This window comes from Erpetoichthys calabaricus, chromosome 2 (assembly GCF_900747795.2).
Source record: "Erpetoichthys calabaricus chromosome 2, fErpCal1.3, whole genome shotgun sequence".
NCBI classification, from domain to species: domain Eukaryota; kingdom Metazoa; phylum Chordata; class Cladistia; order Polypteriformes; family Polypteridae; genus Erpetoichthys; species Erpetoichthys calabaricus.
In genome coordinates, this window is record NC_041395.2 from 262829208 (window position 1) to 262849778 (window position 20571).

At 37.0% G+C, this 20571-nt stretch overlaps 1 protein-coding gene across 1 annotated transcript in view; it reads right to left on the bottom strand.

The window, feature by feature from the left end:
- The window catches only part of LOC114647001 (kinesin-like protein KIF20B), a 121898-nt gene that overhangs the window by 56647 nt on the left and 44680 nt on the right, over positions 1-20571 (bottom strand). The window contains exons 11-17 of the mRNA XM_028795455.2: positions 18880-19026; positions 14953-15115; positions 10933-11220; positions 6428-6567; positions 5661-5790; positions 4262-4460; positions 2712-2776 (exon numbers count right to left, since the gene is read on the bottom strand). Coding sequence (XP_028651288.1) covers positions 2712-2776; positions 4262-4460; positions 5661-5790; positions 6428-6567; positions 10933-11220; positions 14953-15115; positions 18880-19026 — 1132 coding nt within the window. The remainder of the gene's footprint in view (positions 1-2711; positions 2777-4261; positions 4461-5660; positions 5791-6427; positions 6568-10932; positions 11221-14952; positions 15116-18879; positions 19027-20571) is intronic.

The following is a 20571-nucleotide window of genomic DNA, read 5'->3' on the forward strand; positions in this document are numbered from 1 at the left end:
GGCTGCCACAAACCTTTCTATGAATCCGATTCGAGTTTGTGACAATATCGAGAGAGAGATAGAGAGAAAAAAAAAAGAAAATTTGCATTGCCATTGACCTGTTTCATCATGTTCCTGTACATATTGAATACATCAAATATTCACAGGTGTGGGTTGGAAAAAGTATGAGAATTCAAAGGCTAATAATGTCAACAAACGTTAATTGGATTCAGGAGTTAGCAGACCTGGCATACAATCAATGAAACAAGGCTGGAGATGTGCTTTAATATTCTTTAACTTATATCAGTAATAAAAAAATGGACATTTTGAGCTTCATATTCACAAGAATAATAAAAAAAACTCCACCAAGGCTGATCCAAAGTTCGTACTGCAAAAGAGCTAGCAACAAAGGCAACACAATTTTTTTTTTAACTTGCTACGGGAAAAAAACGAATGCACATCAAAATTCTAATTCCCAATGTAGGAAGGCGGTCATTGGATTAATGATGGCACAGAAAACTGGCAACTGTGTCCAACATCTGATGCCCAGCCACATATTCACAGACAAATCTACAAAGAAAATTAGAAAATGGAACGGACAAACATTGTCCCAAAAACATGTGCAGTTGCCGAGTTCAATAACTACCAATTGAAAATCCTGGGTATCAGCAGAATGAGATGGACGGGCAGCAGCAAGATCGTCAGCGACAAGATGATAATACTATGCAGGGCACAAAGAACATCACATAAATGGTGTTGGCTTTAAGCTGAATGGCGAGGCTGCATGGGCGCTGCTTCAGTGGAAGTCAGTCAACGTACTGTATGAATCATAACAGCAAGATTCAGATCCCACCATGCCAAAACTACAGGTTTATACACCAACCAAAGATGCCAATGACACAGAAACATTTTTTTTACAACCATATGCAGAACATCATAAATAAAATTCAAAGGCACAATGTCATTTTGCTGGTCAGAGACTAACGCAAAGATCATGAGGGAATGGCACCATCATGACTATGTCTTCAACCCATCATCAACATGGACCACTGAAAGTGCTGAGAGGTTGCTACTTTTCTGCTACATGAACAACGTATGTGTTAGTAACACCTACTTTGCACACAAAGCCATCCACAAGAAAACAATGCATGACTGTAATGCAAAGGAAAAGTACAATCTGCAGTTTGAAGAACAGGAAAGCCCCTAACTTGGACCTAATCACAGCTGACAGCTACAGTACCTGACTCAGCTATTCAACAACTGCTTTAATGTGGAGGCAGTGCCAAGGGAGGCCAATTATCATAACGCAAACAAAGAAATGAAACAAAACAAAACCAAATGCAACAATTGGTAAGGATTGCTCTCAGTGCCAGGCAGAGTCTTTTTTGGTGTTCTTCTAAATCGCTTAGCTGAAGCCGTGGAGCAGATGCCACGAGAAGAGTAAGCATGATTTGGCCTAGGTCAGTCATGCAGCAATCAAATTTACACATTGAAAAATCATCAAGCGAAGCCTGGACATCCAGAAACCACTCCTTACAAACTTTATTGATTTCAAGAAAGTAGTGGACAGCATCCACTGGGAGTTTGAACATTAGTTCCTAAACAGAAAGTGGCATTTAACCCAAGTTAAGTCTGCCTTTCCTTCTTGTTCAAACCTTTTCCTTCTCTAAGTGGTCTCTGTACTTAGTGTTACATAGTTCTTTGAGTTTATACAAATACACAAGATAATTTCATTACCGCTAAAACTTTGTTAGATGACTTCAACTTCTTAGAAAAAGGTTTTCTTTACTATAGAAATGCTATTTCCATGGGCAAATGAAAACCTCTGTTAGTCTTACACTTGATTCCAGCAAAGACCATTGTGTTAGGTCCTCCTTAATAGTAAAATCTGAACAAAGAGCAAAACAGAACCTTTACATATCCATTAAGTGTCCCCTTCTGAATTTTGCGAACGACGCCTTTATGAGAAACAGTACCGAAACTCTAATTTTGTCAATACCACCTGACAAAAATGAATATGTGACTGATTTTTGCTTGCCAATTTTGCCTGGAGTAAGCCTCATTGTCTAAAAGGAACTATAGATATCCAGGACGTAATAATACGTAGTAAGACTCATTTTACAGTAGGATCAAGTCCCACTAGTTGCCAGGTGTTATTTGTCATAATATTTACTACAACTAAAAGAAAATTCCAAAATGGGATGTGAGGGAAAGTAAAACTCCTGTTTGGTAGGCATCTGCCCAACATTAAGGTGTAGTAGTAGGTCATAAAAATGACAATGCTAGTAGTAATTAGGCATGCTCACCTCTTCTGTAGCTCTGAAAAATTAACCTACCAAGGCTTAAAACTACATACCTCTCTACCATAAGCTACAGAGTATTCAAAATATTAAAAATACTACAATCAAATTTTCAAAAATACACTATAATCTACTCAGACTCTGGTGAATACAGTATTATGTGAGACACACATTCAAGCCGGATCCAGTAAGAAGACCTTTATACATATAGTGAGGAGTATCTGGGAGGTGGTTGGAATTGCCATGTAGATGAAAAAGATTTTTACACTACTTTTAAGAAATAACATTTATTTCCAACATTGATTTCTGAAAACATACATGTATTTCATACTTCAACCATGTACTGTAGATCTCTAAATAAATGCAAATACAATGCTTAAATGATTGGAAAACAAGATTCCAATTAAATAAGAGTAAAATAAAATTGTCTACCTGTTTTAACTCTTCCAGTTGTTTATTTAGCTCTTGTGATTGACTGCTGACATACAAATCAAATTCTGCCATTAAAAGAGAATAAAACATTTGTCATACTTGTGTACACAAGGTATACAAAAATTGCATATGGTTAAATTCATTTAACTATTTTTACTGAAACCGTATTTCAAGGGTGGCAGAGCAGTACAGGAATTACAGACATTGCCTCAGAGATTAAGAAATACTGGGTTTAAAATGTCAGGAATACTTCAGTTTTCTCTCCCTCATTCAAAACATACATTTTAGGTTGTTTAGCAATTCTAAATTGGAGTTATATGCAAGTGCAGGTGAGTGCAGAAGTAAAGCCTGTGATTGGTTCAAGGCAGGAACTAAAATGACAACCTATCTGGTGTCTCCGGGATAGGCATCAGCCTGTATTGAAATAAACATGTCTGGCCATGAATGGTGGGATAGATTTTATTGCAAGCTGGTAACATGCCTCCAAAAAAAGTTTGATACAATAAACTGAATATATTAAGTTGGAAAATTCTCATCTTCAGTGTTGTTAGACTTAACGTACAAAGCAAAGTCTAATTTTTAAATGACTAAAACATATGTGCTTTTCAGCAGTCTGCAGTTATTCCAGTGATCATATTCCCTTGTTTAAGGTTATGGGTCAGAAGTATTTAAAAGTTTAGAACTGGGAATCTACACCTCATCCAGCGTGGTTCCAAATGCAATCAAATACAGTAAATTACTTGTTTTGAGATGCACCAGAATGACATTGGTGCAATGGGATCTTTCAATTTGCACAAATTCAAGGAAACATCTCGCTGGATCTGACAAAACTCACTCATAACTCAGTTGCTGTCTGATTATGTTAGCCAGGAAGAGAAGCCGATTCAATATACTGCACTAAATTGCACATATCTTCCTATGAAATGCCATAGTTGCAATTAGTCTGTCTGGCTCTGCCTGCACTGCTCTACAAATTACACTGCTTTGGCAATTAATTTAAATAGATTGCATAAATGTCTTTAGTATAATTGTGAATAATGTGACGATTTTCACTGTGAAAGGCACCTGGTTAGACTAGCCGATGGACCCTACAGTCGCAGTCACACAATATCTGAGCCTCTACTGTGGTCCAGGAGCTTGGCTGATAACATCATGAAATCAGTACTAAAGGAATGATGAAGAATATACATTAAATAAGCTACATTGAGTCATTTATTTTGCATTTATGTTGCGAAATGCAAGTAGAAAGAGCTATCAAACATTTTGCATTAGCTTATTTTACTAAGACTAACTGCAAATAAGAATTCGGTTTTGTTTACAACAAATACCAATATAACAACTGATCTATTTATTAAAATATGATCAACTATTAATATAAGCTGTATACAGGGTACTGTATTTACTGATAATAGCAGACACTTACTGTAACTCTATAATGTATTATAATCCACAGAGGGAGTACACTTTGAATACCCTCTCCAAAGAACAGACATCGTTAAAATTGCAGCACAGTTTGTTTTAAAAAAAAAAAAAAAAAACACACAATATACCTTTTGTTTTCATTTGAAGGAGATTTTGAGTGTTTGTTAATTCATTAGATATCTTCACAAGCTGGTTTTGAAGGTGTGCAACATTATCCTGCAAGTCAGAAGTTGCAAGGAGATTTTGAGCATCCTCTGCTTGTTTTCTGATACATGCCACATCATCTTGCAAAGATCCAATCAATCCATCCAATACGTCAGTAGGTTCCTGAATTACAGAAAACAATACATTAGTATAAAAAAACAAAACAAACATATACACATTTTTCAGAAATATTGAAGGAAGGCATGTCATAAGGTAGTACGATTAAAAATGTTAAACAGTTTAAGGCCATCTATTTCATTAGATTTTAAAATGCAATCTACTACTTGTTAGGGAATTTAATAATTTAACCGTTTTTGAATTCTGTCATTTTACCATGTTTATTTATGTATAAAAATACCAATCTAATGTGGGACTCTCTAAGATAGATTACATTTTCAACTGAGGAGGGGTTTCACTGGAAAACAAACCATTATTAAAATTTCTATAAATCTAAAAATGCAGATATTTTAAAATAACTAGAAAATATATTCCACATATTTTAATCGGGTAAATTTTAAAGTTTTGGATAAATTCATTATCAGATACCTTATATTTAAAATGATTAATTATACTGTAAATAACCTTTACCAAAAGGTAGATAAAAAAGCTCCAAAATGCCCAATAACAGACATAAATTAGTACAATCTTGTAATTTGGCATCTAAGAAAAGATATTTTATTAATTCAATTCCAAAAGGTGGCAAAAACATTTCTCCTACCATCGGAGAAACGTTACCATCATATTCAGAGAGCAAAATTTGTCCCATACCTCCCCTATCTCCAACTTGAACTTTCATGATTGTAATGTAAGAATCAACATTTAAAAATGGTAAATTCATCAGGAATACCAAATCCTCAAAAACTTACTGATTAGTCAAATCCTGTTCAAGAGTTCTAAAAATCAAAGTACATCAAATACTTTCCTATATTTTTTTTAAATAATATCATTGCAAACTGTACTATTTTCCAGATAGAATTTAAAGTCCTAATTATGTTCTTGCATGATACACTGACAGGTGCAATAAAGCTGATTCTATGCACTCGGCCTCCATTAACTGTGCAGCTTAAAAAGAGGTGGTTACAGGCAGTAAAACACTTGCTCAATTGTGCATTCTTTTCAGAATGTTATCTGTTCACATAATTTGGACTGCAAGCTGACTAGAGTATTTCAATGCAGACGCAGTTCGTGTAGCAAGAGGTCTTCTTCACTGAATCAGTTTATCTTTTTGTACACTATAATCCATTTCTCTGTTGTGCATACAAGTCCCAACGCAAATCACTCTAAGAAAATTATTAGAAAGTGATGTATGCAAAGATTACAAACCAGTTCGTTTTTGGAAGGAATGCTTATTTCTTCCTCTTTATTTTCACCATGCTTGACTAATTCCTTTAATATTTGCAATCGTTTTTCTGCTCTGTCTTCCATAATCTCTTTTTCCCTCTCAAGGAGTTCACTAAACAGGCAAAAAATGCAAAATTAAAATTAACACAAATTAGCATTTTCTAAAAATTGTCTGCCTTGTATTTACGGTCAGTTTAACTAAATTATTAATAACAGGCATACTATTTCAAATGACTTCTAAGGTAGATACCAAGACCTCTGACAAGGTCTTATTTATGAACCAATACATTTTTCAGTATCACTTTCTTAGCAAAGTAAAACAGACCAGAATCTGGTTGATAATGCAAGACAGACTCCCTCCCACGCTACCACTTCACAAAAATGTTAAAACATTATTTAGAAAACAGCTGAGAATGATTGGGCATGAAATGACTATGCAACTCAGATTTTTTTCAGTTAAGAAATCCAAATTCGGCAGTCAAAGAAAGGTGTTACAGTGTAAAAATGGTGTTAACTACAAACAGCAGCCACAGTACACCTCCTACACACAAAGCAAAACACCCACACTATTAATTCACTAGTTACATTGACCTTTAACCCACTGAACCAGATATTATGCTGTGGACCTCTACAGTATTTCACACTACATTTTATAAAACACAGGATGGGAAATGTGCTTTTATAAAGAAGTCTTAGAATCTTAAAATGTTATACATTTTCTAAATGAAAATTTACAATATTCCAATTACCTAAAATCATGCTCTCTTTGTTCATATAAATTCAAGAACTCATTGGCAACCTCCTCTCGAATTTTTGCTTCAAGCAGCAAATGATCTTTTTTCTCTTCAATTAGCTTATTTTGCAATTCACTAACATAAGCAATCATTTTCTGAAATAAAGAAAAAAAACATTAAGGTAGAAGTATAAGACCAAGGTCAGAGCACAGACTTGCTACAAATCACTGCAGATACTTGTTGCTTAAAGATACTTAAAAATGCATTGGCCAAAAATCTATGAACTTGACAACAGATCACATTTACTATTAGAGGAATAAAAAAGTTGGTTTTTTTTTTGCTTAGGCTTACAAAATATTACTTGTACCCCTCGGCTTAAACCTTACAACTGCAATGAAAAGAAGAGGCAGCAATTACAAAACCACCTAGTAGTTGCAGTTGTACATCCAATAAACCCATTACTTTTATGATGGACTAGGGTACCTGTGTGTTGCAAGTCTATCATTCACATGAACAGATGTGTTAGTTAAAAAAAAAAATGCTGTGACACTTTAGGTGAACGAATAAAAAACAAGATGATTAAAAATAGTTTAATCAAATATATAGTAGCTATGATCCAAAAATATGAGGTACAGCATTTTTATTCTTCCTGAAAGGTGCACATTTTAGCTCAGTTTTAAGTGAAAAGTACAATACTACAAAAGTTTAATTGTATGTATACCGCCCAACCATGCTGCTTCCTGTCTTCCTACCCGGAAGGAGCTATGAAGCTGAGCATTAACTAAGTTTACTGGCCGCATTGAGGGAAAGTAAAAATGGTCATTTCCTAACATTTTTCTAAAAGATAAAACTATACATACTTTATTCTATGTAAAAATCTTTATATATTTTAACCATGAGGACTGGTTCAATCACATTGCTGTTTTACATCTTGCATGTGGATATTGCATTATTTTGATATTCTTGACTTGGATATTTTCTGAATTACACACACAAAAAGCATAAGTAATTTTTTGGGAACAGGACAAGGTCTTCACCTGGGAGTGTTTCTAGTTAACTTTGCTAGGATAACAGTTTGTTTGCACATGACTTCTAAGAGGCCATCTTTGCTACTACTGTATACAACTTAATAAAAATGTAGTTAAATTAATTCTTTTTTAATCTTGCATATGGCTATACATGCATGTTACAACATTACACAAATTATTTACCAGAACTATATATTACTACAATGGCATTATGCTTTATGGTCTATCAGACTGCCTCGTCTTCAGCATTCCAATCCTTGCCTTTTATTCCACATGTTCATTTCTAATTAGGCCACCATTCTTTATTATGTGCCTAAGTGGTTGCATGTTAAAGTAATCTCAAAAATCTGCACAACCACTTAATCATTCTGATCGAAGGTCTGGTAAATTTTCTTCATGTTACCATTTACTAAAACATTAAACATACAAAAAATTTCACTCCATCCTAGTTGCTCATGCCACAGTGTAAGTTTGTTGTGCTTCTGTCATTCTGACTACCATACAAATTGGTATTTTCACCTTCAATTTGAGTTATGAATAAATCAATTACTATGCTTAATTAAATAAATCCTCCACATTGTCAGTATTTGAGTGTACACTTAATACATTAAAATTCAGCATCTTTAAAATACACTGCTTAGCAAAATCTTGTTTGCCATTCATAGAGTTATTTGACCTCCAGTTATTCTTTCACATGTGATCTCCAACACCTAAATACATTTTGGCCAGGGAATTTTCAAGGTGCCACTATTGCTATATCCATATTTGTGATAGTGTGTGTGCGCGCAAATGCTGACAGACTCCCAGCCTCCCACTTGCACCTTTATGAAACCAAACTGCTGCACTAAACAGCAACTACATGTTATGAATTCTCATACAGCTGACTGTGCTCAAGGACTGTTCCAAATACCATACATGCACATATCACATGACCAGACAACAACTTGTTCCAGATCTGTTGCCACTTTCAGTCTAGTCATTACCTTGGTTATTCATTTGTCACATTTTCAAGTAGGTGTCTTCTCCAATTCTGGTGAGCTTTTCAACACCTGCTTCAATGTCACGCACTCTTCTACCACTATAATCACAACCTTGACCTCTATCTCAATCACAAATAGCAAAGAAAGAAAAATAGTACATCCAAACATTCTACCTGCAGTTAAGGTCAATTCACTGCACGTTACCAGCTGCCGACTTAAAAATAAAAAAGTTAGGAAGTGTATTAAACAGAAAATAAATAGAGGAAAATAAAGAATGATCATGAAGCCCAGCATTTTGGGAACTTCCCCAACTGCAAAATGTGTATGTTAGGGTAAGAGACAATTTCAAATATACACTATTAGTGTGAGTGGGGCCCTTCAGTGGACTGGTGCCATGTTCAGAGCTGTTTCCACTTTGGCACCCAGTTAAGACTGGATAGGTTCCTGTCCCCCACAACCCTGAATCAGTTTAAACAGATTTGAGGTTATCATCTAATATATATATATATAATTCACTAAGCAGCTGACCATGGCACGCAAGACAGAGACCATGGGATACGCAAGACAGAGCCACGCCCACCAACAATTCACTAAGCAGCCGACCATGGCACGCAAGACAGAGGCCATGGGATATGCAAGACAGAGCCCCGCCCACCAACTCCAAGACCATGGGATATGCACGACAGAGCCCCACCCGCCAACTCTAATCCTCCTCCCGCGTCATGGGATACGCACGACCGTGTCCACCCTCGCAAACTGTTTTATACGCTGCATATAGCGATTCCCATCCGCGACAAACATGCTTCTTCTTAGATGGTCCTGCAAGAACAGGGAAAACCTTTGTCTACAAAAACCTGATTCATACCATACTAAGGGCATAGTGTTTTTGTTGGCTTGCCCGCCTGCCTGACTGTTACCAGCATTCACCACAATGTACTGGAGTGTAAAACTGTGTTTGGTGAGGTGTTGGGGGCGGGCACATGAGCAAGCAGTGCTTCGAGAGCGAGGGTGGACATGGGAGGAGGGTTTGAGTTGGCGGGCGGGGCTCTGTCGTGCGTTCCCCATGACGCGGGAGGAGGGTTAGAGTTGGCAGGCGGGGCTCTGTCGTTTGTGTCCCATGGTCTGGCGACTTGGTGGATTATATATAGAAAAGCAGCCGTAACCGAAAAGAACAATGAAAAGTCAACGTGGTTCAGAGGTGCATGTGGACTGTAGCAGAGACGAAAGCGACTGAAGTGGTGTTTGATGAGGTGTTGCATGCGGGCACATGAGCAGGCAGTGTGCATGCCTCGAGAGCGAGGGTGGACGCAGGAGGAGGGTTAGAGTTGGCGGGCGGGGCTCTGTCGTGCGTATCCCATGACGCGGGAGGAGGGTTAGAGTTGGCGGGCGGGGCTCTGTCGTGCATATCCCATGACGCGGGAGGAGGGTTAGAGTTGGCAGGCGGGGCTCTGTCGTGCGTATCCCATGACGCGGGAGGAGGGTTAGAGTTGGCGGGCGAGGCTCTGTCGTGCGTATCCCATGATGCGGGAGGAGGGTTAGAGTTGGCGGGCGGGGCTCTGTCGTGCGTATCCCATGACGCGGGAGGAGGGTTAGAGTTGGCGGGCGGGACTCTGTCGTGCGTATCCCATGGTCTTAGAGTTGGCAGATAGAGGCATGTCTTTTGAAAGTTTGGCCCTGTGCCTTATTAATTGTCATTGCAAAGGCTAATCTAACAGGAATTTGTCTGCATGTAAAAGTAAAAGGCAAATTTGAATCTGATGGGGTCAGGAAATTGTCTGCGTGTAAAAGTAAAAGGCAAATTTGAATTTGATGGGGTCAGGGAAATCCGGGGAATAAGGACAGTTTGTGAGGTAGCAGCTGCGATAGTTTTATACTCCAGTACATTGAGGTGAATGCTGGTAACAGTCAGGCGGGCGGGCAAGCCAACAAAAACACTATGCTCTTAGTATGTTATGAATAAGGTTTTTGTAGACAAAGGTTTTCCCTGTTCCTGTAGGACCATCTAAGAAGAAGCATGTTTGTCGCGGATGGGAATCGCTGTATGAAGCGTGTAAAACAGTTTGCGAGGGTGGACGCGGCAGATAGAGGCACATCGTTTTGAAAATTTGGCCCTGAGCCTTATTAATTGTCATTGCAAAGGGTAATCTAACTGGAAATTGCGTGTAAAAGTAAAAGGCAAACTGTCCTTATTCCCCTGATATCCCCGACCCTATCAGATTCAAATTTGCCTTTTACTTTTACACGCAGACAATTTCCTGTTAGATTGGCCTTTGCAATGACAATTAATAAGGCACAGGGCCAAACTTTCAAAAAGATATGCCTGTATATGCCAAAACCAGTTTTCAGTCACAGACAATTGTATGTTGCTCTCTCTAGAGTTCCATCTTTTCATTCACTCACTATCCTCAAACCCACCCCATTTGGACAACTGTGTCTATCAAGAAGTGTTCACCCATCGATAAATAAGTATGTGGCGTATGCTACGCTGCGGGTTGGCTAGTTAAATATATACCTCATATGATTCTTTGGTAACAGTAATGGTATCATCTTCTTGAATAGTTTCAACCTCTTGCTCCTCATCTATCATTTCCTCAGTCTCTCCAAGTTCCTTATCATCCTCCTCTTCTTCAGCCCCATCATTTTCCAAAACATCTTCCAGAGTCACCTTCCAATCCAATAAAGAGCTACTTCTTGCTCTCCAAAACTGTTTTTTATCAGCATTGTCAATAATGAAGGAAACCTCTCTGGCTGATCTAACTGGAACAACTGGGGGAGGTTTTACCCCATTAAGAATCACAACCTAAATAGAACGACAAAAATAATAAACAAAACAAAATACACTTTACTACTTGTTAAAAACATCTAACAACATGCAATTAAACTTCTCAGAGGAACAACATTTGAACTAGAACCTGTTTTTCCATGGTTTAGGCACACCATTCAAAGAGTTTTTTTGTCCAGCACAAAAGCCTTGCCAACCTCAAGTAAATGTACAGAATTATATTTCATAAATAAAGGTATAAATCTTGTGCCATATGGGAAAACAGGTTTATGAAACCCAAGAAGAAAGTAAAACAGTGAAAAATATACCTCTAGTATTACACATAACAAAGACACAGGTATACATTCAGAGAACTGCTTTTAGGAATTCAGTTACTTTTAACAGTTCAAATTTAAATTTTAGGTTAGTGTTCCGTGGATAACATAGCAGATTGGCAAGAACAAGAAACAATTTATGTTGGGCTATAGAGAAGGAAGTTGCCAGCAATAAAACAAAATAAGACAACAAAAGTTTTAAGCAGCATTTAATTAAGTGCCTGCCAACTTAATAAAACCTGGGATTGCATACCTAACCTGATTTTTATGTGGCTGTATGTTGAAGTTTTAATTATTTATATATTATTTACACATTGCTCCCTCAAAAATCGTTCATGGCAGTTATGTGATTGCAGTTTAGAATAGATGTCTACAGTGAATCAAGTCTGCAGTGGATTCTCTGAAATTTAGTGGTGGCTCTGAGGCTAAGGATCTGTGCTGGTATCCAAAAGGTTGCCGGTTCGAATTCCCGTCACTGCCAAAAGAGATCCTACTCTGCTGGGCCCTTGAGCAAGGCCCTTAACCTGTAATTGCTCCAGGGGCGCTGTACAATGGCTGACCCTGCGCTCTGAACCCAAGGGGTATGCGAAAACTAACAAATTCCTAATACAAGAAATTGTATAAGGCGAAATAAAGGACAAAAAAAAAAAAAAAAAGAACACCACAAGTGTAACGACTAGTAGCATCTAAAAATGCCACTGTAACACTGATAATTGCAGTCATCAATAAATAAATTTGTTTCAGTACTTCTTTGGGTGAAATTGTATGAAGTTAACACATGGATAAGCTTTCAGATGCAATAAACACAAGTAAAGGGCAAAAGAACATATATAAAGTGTAAATTAATTTTGTAAAAAGGATCCTTTCCTGTGCTTATACACTACTGGTAACTCATCAGCAAAAGATGCTTCATACAGTTGCTTCAAATCCAGGTGGGGTTCAAAAAACTGCATCAGCTGTAACCAGGTGTTTTCCTGGAATGTGTATAACTCTGCACTTGAACCTTAACAGTCTCAGGTGGAATCTAAGAATTCATGGGGAAAGCTCATCCAGAGGTCTGGACTCTAGCAATGAGATGAATGGTTTCTGGTTTGTACCCACAATGAAGCCCTGTCCAAAAAAATATATACTTGGTCACTGGCCCATGTCACTGCCAGAGTGTCCTTCTTGATCTTGGCACATCTTGTTTTTGTGGGTGTTAAGACTCCTAGATGTGTATACTACTGGTCTCCATTTTCCCCCCTGATTTTCCTGCATCAATAATGCATTCAAGCTGTGGGAGGATGCATCTGTGGAAAAGCAAGGATTTCTGATGAACTGGGCTTTTTAACATCTTCAAATGCCTTTTGCTGTGAGTCACAAGTCCATATACTGCAGTCTTTCAGCAAGTCTCTCCATGGTTTTGTTACAGTGGGCAGATGAGGAAACACTTGCAGATGTAATTTACCATTTCCATGAAGTGTCTTACTCCATCCACACTCTGTGGTTAGGGCATATTCATAATATTGTTAATTGTGTCTAGGTCTGTCTCAATCCCTTGGGCACATACAGTATGTCCTAGACATTTTACTTTCTCAACAGTAAATTCACACTTGTCATTGAGAGTTGATGACTGCTTTTTCAAATTTTCTTAGCACTTTACATCATCTTTTGTCATGCACTGTCCTTTCTTTTCTAAAGGACAATAAATCATCTGCATAACACACAGATCCTGCTATCACTTCAATGATCTGTGAAATACTCAATTGATAATGTTCAGGTGCTGAAAAATAATACCAAAAGGGAGACACTGAAAACAATAACTGCCAAACTGTGTGATGAAAGTCTTCAAATAAGGCTATTTAAAAAAAAAAAAAAAAAGAAAGAAAATCTTAGAGTGCATCTAGTTTTGAAAACATCACTGCACCTTTTAATTGCACCAGTGTGTCATCTACTACAGGTCTATAAAGATTTGTATTGAGTCTAGTAACGTGAACACAAACTCTGATTTTGCCATTAGGTTTTGCTACCACTACCATCCCAGTATACTACTCTGCTGGTTCTTCTATTATACGAATTACTCCAATGACCTCCATTCACTCCTGTTCTGCTTTCATTTTGTTTAGAAATGGCAATTGGATACACTAGGGAGCTGACAAAACATACTAGGCTACTCCTCCTTTTAGTCTTATATTTAACCTGAAATCTGCATAACCTAGAAAAGGGCCATTGTTTAAAATTGTTTCCTAGTTTCCGGAATTAAGCCTAATGGCCAAAAGACCCAACCATGGCATTACCAAATCAGTTACCACATGTACTTCTTATTCTGTTTTGAATTTTGTATTGCAAACAAGTCTTAAAAGAGTCTTAACACATTTAATGGCTGATTATTAGGAACTCTATTTTATCTGATTTCTCAAATTTACCATAACTAGTTTTTAGACAACAGCAGCTTCTGTACAAAAGTTGCCTGTTTGGTATTAAAATTATCATTTATAGACATTAAACTGGTATCCAAATGTGAATTTTATATATTAACTGCTAATATATTCTAGACCACCAATTTAACTTGTCTTCTGTTCTTGTCTGTAACACTAGGTTAGGGCGTGTTATTTATGCAACTTCAACTGTGAATGAAGTAAACATATCTTAAATTGTTAAGTGTATTATACACATCTGCATTCTCTAAAAACCTTAATTAATCAGCATGTCTAGTTTAAAATTGCACAATGTAAAACTTAACATCACAAATGCTGTGTTATGAATTGGCTACCAAGCCTCTTGTCACTTTAATCCTATTTAAAATGTCACTGGCAATCTCAAATCTATTTACAAATTTTGGGATTGTCCTCCACTGTGTTTGTTTTGGTCTGCTGTCTCCTACTCTTTTCTTCTAATTTTCCCTATGAAGATTCTTCATCACTCGGACCTCTGTGCTACTAGCCTTACTTTATGCCAGCACAGGCTACTTTATCTGTGGTTGATAATTGATAAATTAGTTGCAGCCTCTCGCTAGAATACTCTGGACTCTTTCTCTTCAAAAAATTTTGGAAATCCTTTCTTTAACCTAGATTTACTTTAATATGCACAGCTGAACATCCATGGATCTTCTAGTTCCAATATTGAGAAGCAGAAGGGCATGTGGATGGGAGATGGGTAGATAGTTGATAGATGGTCAGCAGTGTGTTCTGACTCTTCATTTCTAATTTATTTATTTAACTGTCTTTGCTCTGATTTTGGGCTTGTTGCGTCTGTTATGCCTCTCTCCCTGGTCTTCATGGGCAACAATGACTTTTCATTCTCTAAAGAACTCTTTAACAAGAATGTTTGGGTGGAGTGGCATACAGCTTATCATGTTAATTGCCGATATATAACAATTTCCATAGCAGTTTTCTTTAACTTAAAATACATTTTGTCAAAAAAGAAAGAAAAAGAAAAATATTTAGAAAATGCATACCTTTTGAGCAACTGAGGAAAATTTTAGTACATTAAGAGTTTCATCATACATTGTAGCACACTGATTAATATTCACAATCATGCAAGCTTTTCCTCTTCCACAGAAAAAACTCTGAAAATAATGAGTTAGCTTGCTCTCTCGAAAGGGCACATGTTGTAGAAGCCTACAAAATTAAACATTATTATTTTAGAATATCTGAGTTAAACAGGAACAACAACATGTACATGTTGCAGCTTTCTGTTCCAACCTGATTGCTTAATTATAAACAAATCCCTGCCAATAAAAAGTCTTCTTTAATTTTATTGCTAGTTAAGGTTTTCATTCTGCCATGTCAGGTATTCCTTTCCAAGGGTAGCATCCAAATTCCCTGAAATGGGTTAGTAATTCTCAGTCGTTTACTTTTTTTCTTCAAATACATTATTAAGCCAGACAATTCACAGTGAACACAAAAAGATGTAAATGGAGATAAGCTGCAAGGAAAACTTCTGGTTTCTTTGTCATTAACATTGTATTGCTACTGAGGAGCAATTTAAACAGCAGCATTTGCTGCTTTTAAGTGCAGCTAAAACAACCACGTAAGGATGGGGAATCTTAACAAGTGAGACAACTAATATGAAGTCTAAAAATGTTGATTAAGCAGCTTAAACTGATTTGTCATTAAGAAATTGAGTTTGAACAAAAACCAGCAGCCACTATGACCCTCCAGACCCCTGTCATAAAGGAGGTGGATCAGGCTGATCAATCAACTCTAGTGAGATTATCATCATAGTCTGCATGATCAGCAGTAGCACAGGTCAGACTATGAAGTTCAGAGGAAATGAGTAGCCGTAGATGGTCTAAAATGATCATCTCTCTGGTATTAGCCTCTCTCCACTGGGTGTCAGAGAGATGTTGCATTTATTTTTTTTTTGTATTTTTAAAAAAAGCCTTGCATGGTCTCTCTCCAGAAAACACCTGCAACCTCCTTCACCCCTATGCAGCACAGAGAGCATTGAGGTCATCTGGACAACTACTAGTCTAGCAAAGACAGCTTTTTAAGTTATTACTCCTAGGCTTTGGAATGACCTTCCTTTCCACATCTGGGGCCTCATGTATAAACGGTGCGTACGCACAGAAATGTTGCGTACAAACGTTTCCACGCTCAAATCGCGATATATAAAACCTAAACTTGGCGTAAAGCCATGCACATTTCCACGGTACCTCATACCCTGGCGTACGCAATTTCTCCGCTCGGTTTTGCAGACTAGCGGCACCCAGTGTCAAAGCAGTGCTACTGTTCCTGTGTGGTTACCCTTTCTTTCTTAGACCCACATTCCTGACGCGGCTTTATAAATACACTGAAACTAACTGCATATTGTTTATTAGTGTAATGCATCTGATTGTAATTAACCTGTAGCAATATAATGGGGTCCAGGGCAGGGGTAGGCAACGTCAGTCCTGGAGAGCCGCAGTGGTTGCAGGTTTTTGTTCCAACCCAGTTTCTTAATGAGCAATCAATTATTGCTGATGAAACACTTATTGCTTAAGTGATAGTTTGATGCTTCATTTTAGTGGTCTCGCTTGTTAAGTCTCCCCGCCCTTAATTGCTTATTTCAATCTTAAACAGCTGCATTCAGTGTGTTAATGGCTCCTTATTTAGTAATAAGATGTAAAAGACAAAGCAGCCAGAAGTTCTCCATCTAGCAGTACTCAATCAAGTGATCCTTGTAGAACTGTTTGTACTTATAAGTACAATTACCTCACTGTAAACTTGCACTACAGTTATAACATTGCACAACCTGCGCCACTTTATAAAGCGCGTATGACAACGATATCATTTTTAAGATGAAATGCAGCAAAATATGTTGATTATATTATACAGATAAAACTTTAACTTCATTTAAATAATCTGTATTGTTAATAATTAAACATGTGAGGACACGGTGCCACAGCGCTAGCTAGTTGCGCTGTATTCTTGCTGGTGCTGACGCGACACTGGAAGGATAGACGGATAGAATAATTAAACATGTACTATGAAGATATTTCAATGTTCCTTAAAAGTTTTGAAGAATCGGCGTTCTAAGCTTACAGATGGCTTAACGTCTATTACAGAGCTGATTGTGTGGTGATTGGGTATTTGGATAAAGAAAAGTAAAGACAGGAATTGGAGGTTAGTACGTTTGAAAGAGATAACACTTCTGTAATAAATTATTTCATCGAAGGTTGTGCATGGCGCAGCAAGCCTCTTGCGTGAGATATGAACAATCACTGCACCACCGTGTTCCCATGTTTAATAACATGCTTTCATTCCTATCATCATGAAAAAGATATCCCGTATACATCTCAGTATTTAAATTATTCAGAGAGTTGTAATATCACAAATGTAATGGATTCTGTGTCCTGTCGGAGAAAGAGAAAGAACGGAAGCACGTAGTGATTCACACACACAGAGCGTATAGAAGATCAAATACAGAACAAAGCATTTAACGTGCTATTTTAGTTACGATGGGATTTGAGAAACTAGTAAAATAAACGATTTTAAGATGAAGTTTATGATGTTCTACTTTAATGGCAAAATAAACTATGTGATTAAAGTGGAAATTTCGAGATTAAAGTTGACATTTCGTAATTTTTTTCCCCCACTGTGTGCCTTTTTTTTCTCTGTACCCTAATTAACTTTCACATGACACTCAGACGGTGGGCTACGACTCGCCTTTTTACGGCGACTTTGATATGTGACAACTTCTTTTTTATTTCAGGCACTGTGCGACTTTGTGAACTTGAGCTTTCGAGTTTCTCCGACACTATGTCACTCGATCAACTTCCTTTTGTTGATTATACCACTGTTTAAACCAACAAATAGTACGTTTTTCCTTTGCCTCCACTTGGTATTCGCCAAAATTCTTATATTTTTCCCCCCATGCTTTTCTCATTGTCTTTTCACAGAAGGCTATTTATATTGATTTGCATATTCAAAGAGGCGTAATTCTGGGAGGAGTTGGGGCGGGACAGAAGGCGCGTGCACGTGCGTTACTTTTCATGCTGATCGGGATTTATGTAGCGGAAGAACGTGGAAATTTGCGTACGCACAGATTCCTGCATCTGGATTTTTCTGTGCGTACGCACATTCCCGCTTTTGTGCTTACGCCATGTTATAGTGCGAGTTCTACGCACGGCATTATACATGAGGCCCCAGGTCTTCATCCTCTATTGAGGTTTTTAAAACCCTGCTTAAGACCTAATTGTTTTCACCTGCCTTTCACTGTGTATATGTTCCTTTGTATAGCACTTTGGCACAACATCTTATGTTTTAAATGTGCTTTTACAAATAAATGACTGACTAAATAGTTTTAATTTGAATATTAAAGTTTTACTTTGTGTTACTAAAGCTATACGTATAAAACAATAGTGTCTATTGATGACTGGCATACTATGCTACTGCTAATATTAGTCCAGGTGTAAGGAGAAGAACAAAATAAAACAAATGTTAAGTCTTGATAATGCACTACAACACAGAGATTTCAATTTGTGCTATTGTACAAGGAAACCATAGGCACTAAATCAGACCATTGGCAGCTACTTTTCTGATGTAACCGACTACTTCAAAACTTGCACTACTCCCTGCACAATAGACAGTAATTGAATGTTATGTAAATGAAGGCAATAGCCGAAAATCTTTGAAATAGTTTTGTAGTATAACACCATTTTAACTTATTATACCAAAGTTTTTAAAAGACAGATACAAAAAACACAAATTATGCATACATAAGATGCAGTATTGTTACATACACACACACACACAAAAAAAAGAATTAATCAGTGAAGATTTACTGCAAATGACAATACTGATGATATTAAAAACATTTTTTTTTACTTAGTAAGCAAAACAACATGCTTAAAGAAAACATTATTGATTATATAAAAAGGAACAATTATTTCAGGCCTTACTTTGACCTCTGATTATGCCTCAAAGCATTTATACATTTGCCCAGAATCAAGAGGGAGGTGTTGATATTTCCAGCTTCCTTAAGACGGCATCCTTTATTTTGAGTTTTAGCACATCTTTCAGACCCAGCAAGATCACATAAAGATAACCTATAACAAGATCAATTACATATGCATTAGTAAGCACATAAACATTAACAGAGTGCCCACTTTGTACTATGAATTTTCATTTTCAAACCATTTTTTATTTATATGCCTACACTGATTAACCCAATAAACAAAAAAAAAAACAAAAAAAATATATATATATATTTTGTGTAAATATCCCCTGCTTTAGATTTACTTTTTTATTGTGTATATGACGGTCTTGCTATGGACTGGCGTCCATTCACTGTTTGCCTTGATGCCAGTGCGGCTAGGATAGAGTCTGACTGGCTATAAAGATGAACTGGATAACTGTTATACTACTAGGCTAGAAAACGGATTTATTCATCTGTCTGTCTGTGTTACAAGATAATTGCAAGCATCTTAATCTATTGCAAAGAATTTTTAAAATCATGAATAATGTAAAACATAAGCAATTTGAGCGCTGTTACTCAAATTTATCATGAAACATGACATTTACTTCTGATTGAAACTAATGAAGTACAGAGTCCATTTTAGAAGTTCAACAAGTAATTTGTGAATAACAAAATAAATAACCAGAGAAAGGTGCATCCTAACACAAAATAGAGTGAAGCACAGTAAGCTCAACATCGGAGGGCTTCTGTAGTAACCGAGAACATATTACCAAACAGGAGAGCCTAAATGACAGATAACCGAGGTAGGCAAAAAAAAAATAAAACAAAACACAAATGTCATGTCAGCACAAGAAGGGTAAGTCACCACCAAATATTTCGGATTCTAATGCATCCTAAACAAGAAACAGATGATAGCATCTCCTGTACAGTGTGAGGCAAGTTGAAGAAATGCTACTCCTGGTTGTTATGAATGCAAAAAAACACATGTAAAAGTCAATAAATTGCCCATATTTGCCACCACTACCAAAGTGAATTTTGAGAGATGCTTCTTCTATGATGAAATAAGGAAAAGCAACACTTTCCATAGCACTGTGAATTAAAAGAATTTTTATAAACACTCATGGCACATTAAAACCAACAAATTTTTTCTTCAGTACAGAAAATATACTGGAGATACACAATACTTAGAGCTAAATGTGGATAGATTAATAGATGTGTGGTTGCACGTCTCTAATATGAAAGCATAAGCCCAGCATACAATAAAATAAACTTGCGCAGGCCTAACTAATCTACAAATATAAATGCTTTCATAATTTGTTTAATTTCACTTTGAGCTTACATGTAAACACTATACTAAAGACAACTTTATTTAGCCAGATGAAACTCACTTGTCCACCAATCCTTAAAAACAAACAAAAAAGAAACGGTACTCCTATCAACATTGACACAATCTCCCACACATTTTTGACCTACCACAAACAGCACTGAATGAGGACTTCAATGATTTTGCATCTCTATAAGCAGTAGGAAATGTAAATGCCTTTTACGAAATCCTGGGTGGCAAATATACAGGCCATAAAGAGCTAGACATAGACACAAATTGATCGATATTCACAAGCCTGGTCTGCAATAGAATAAAAATCTTGTAGTAGTTTAAATTCCCTGCTTTGTGCCC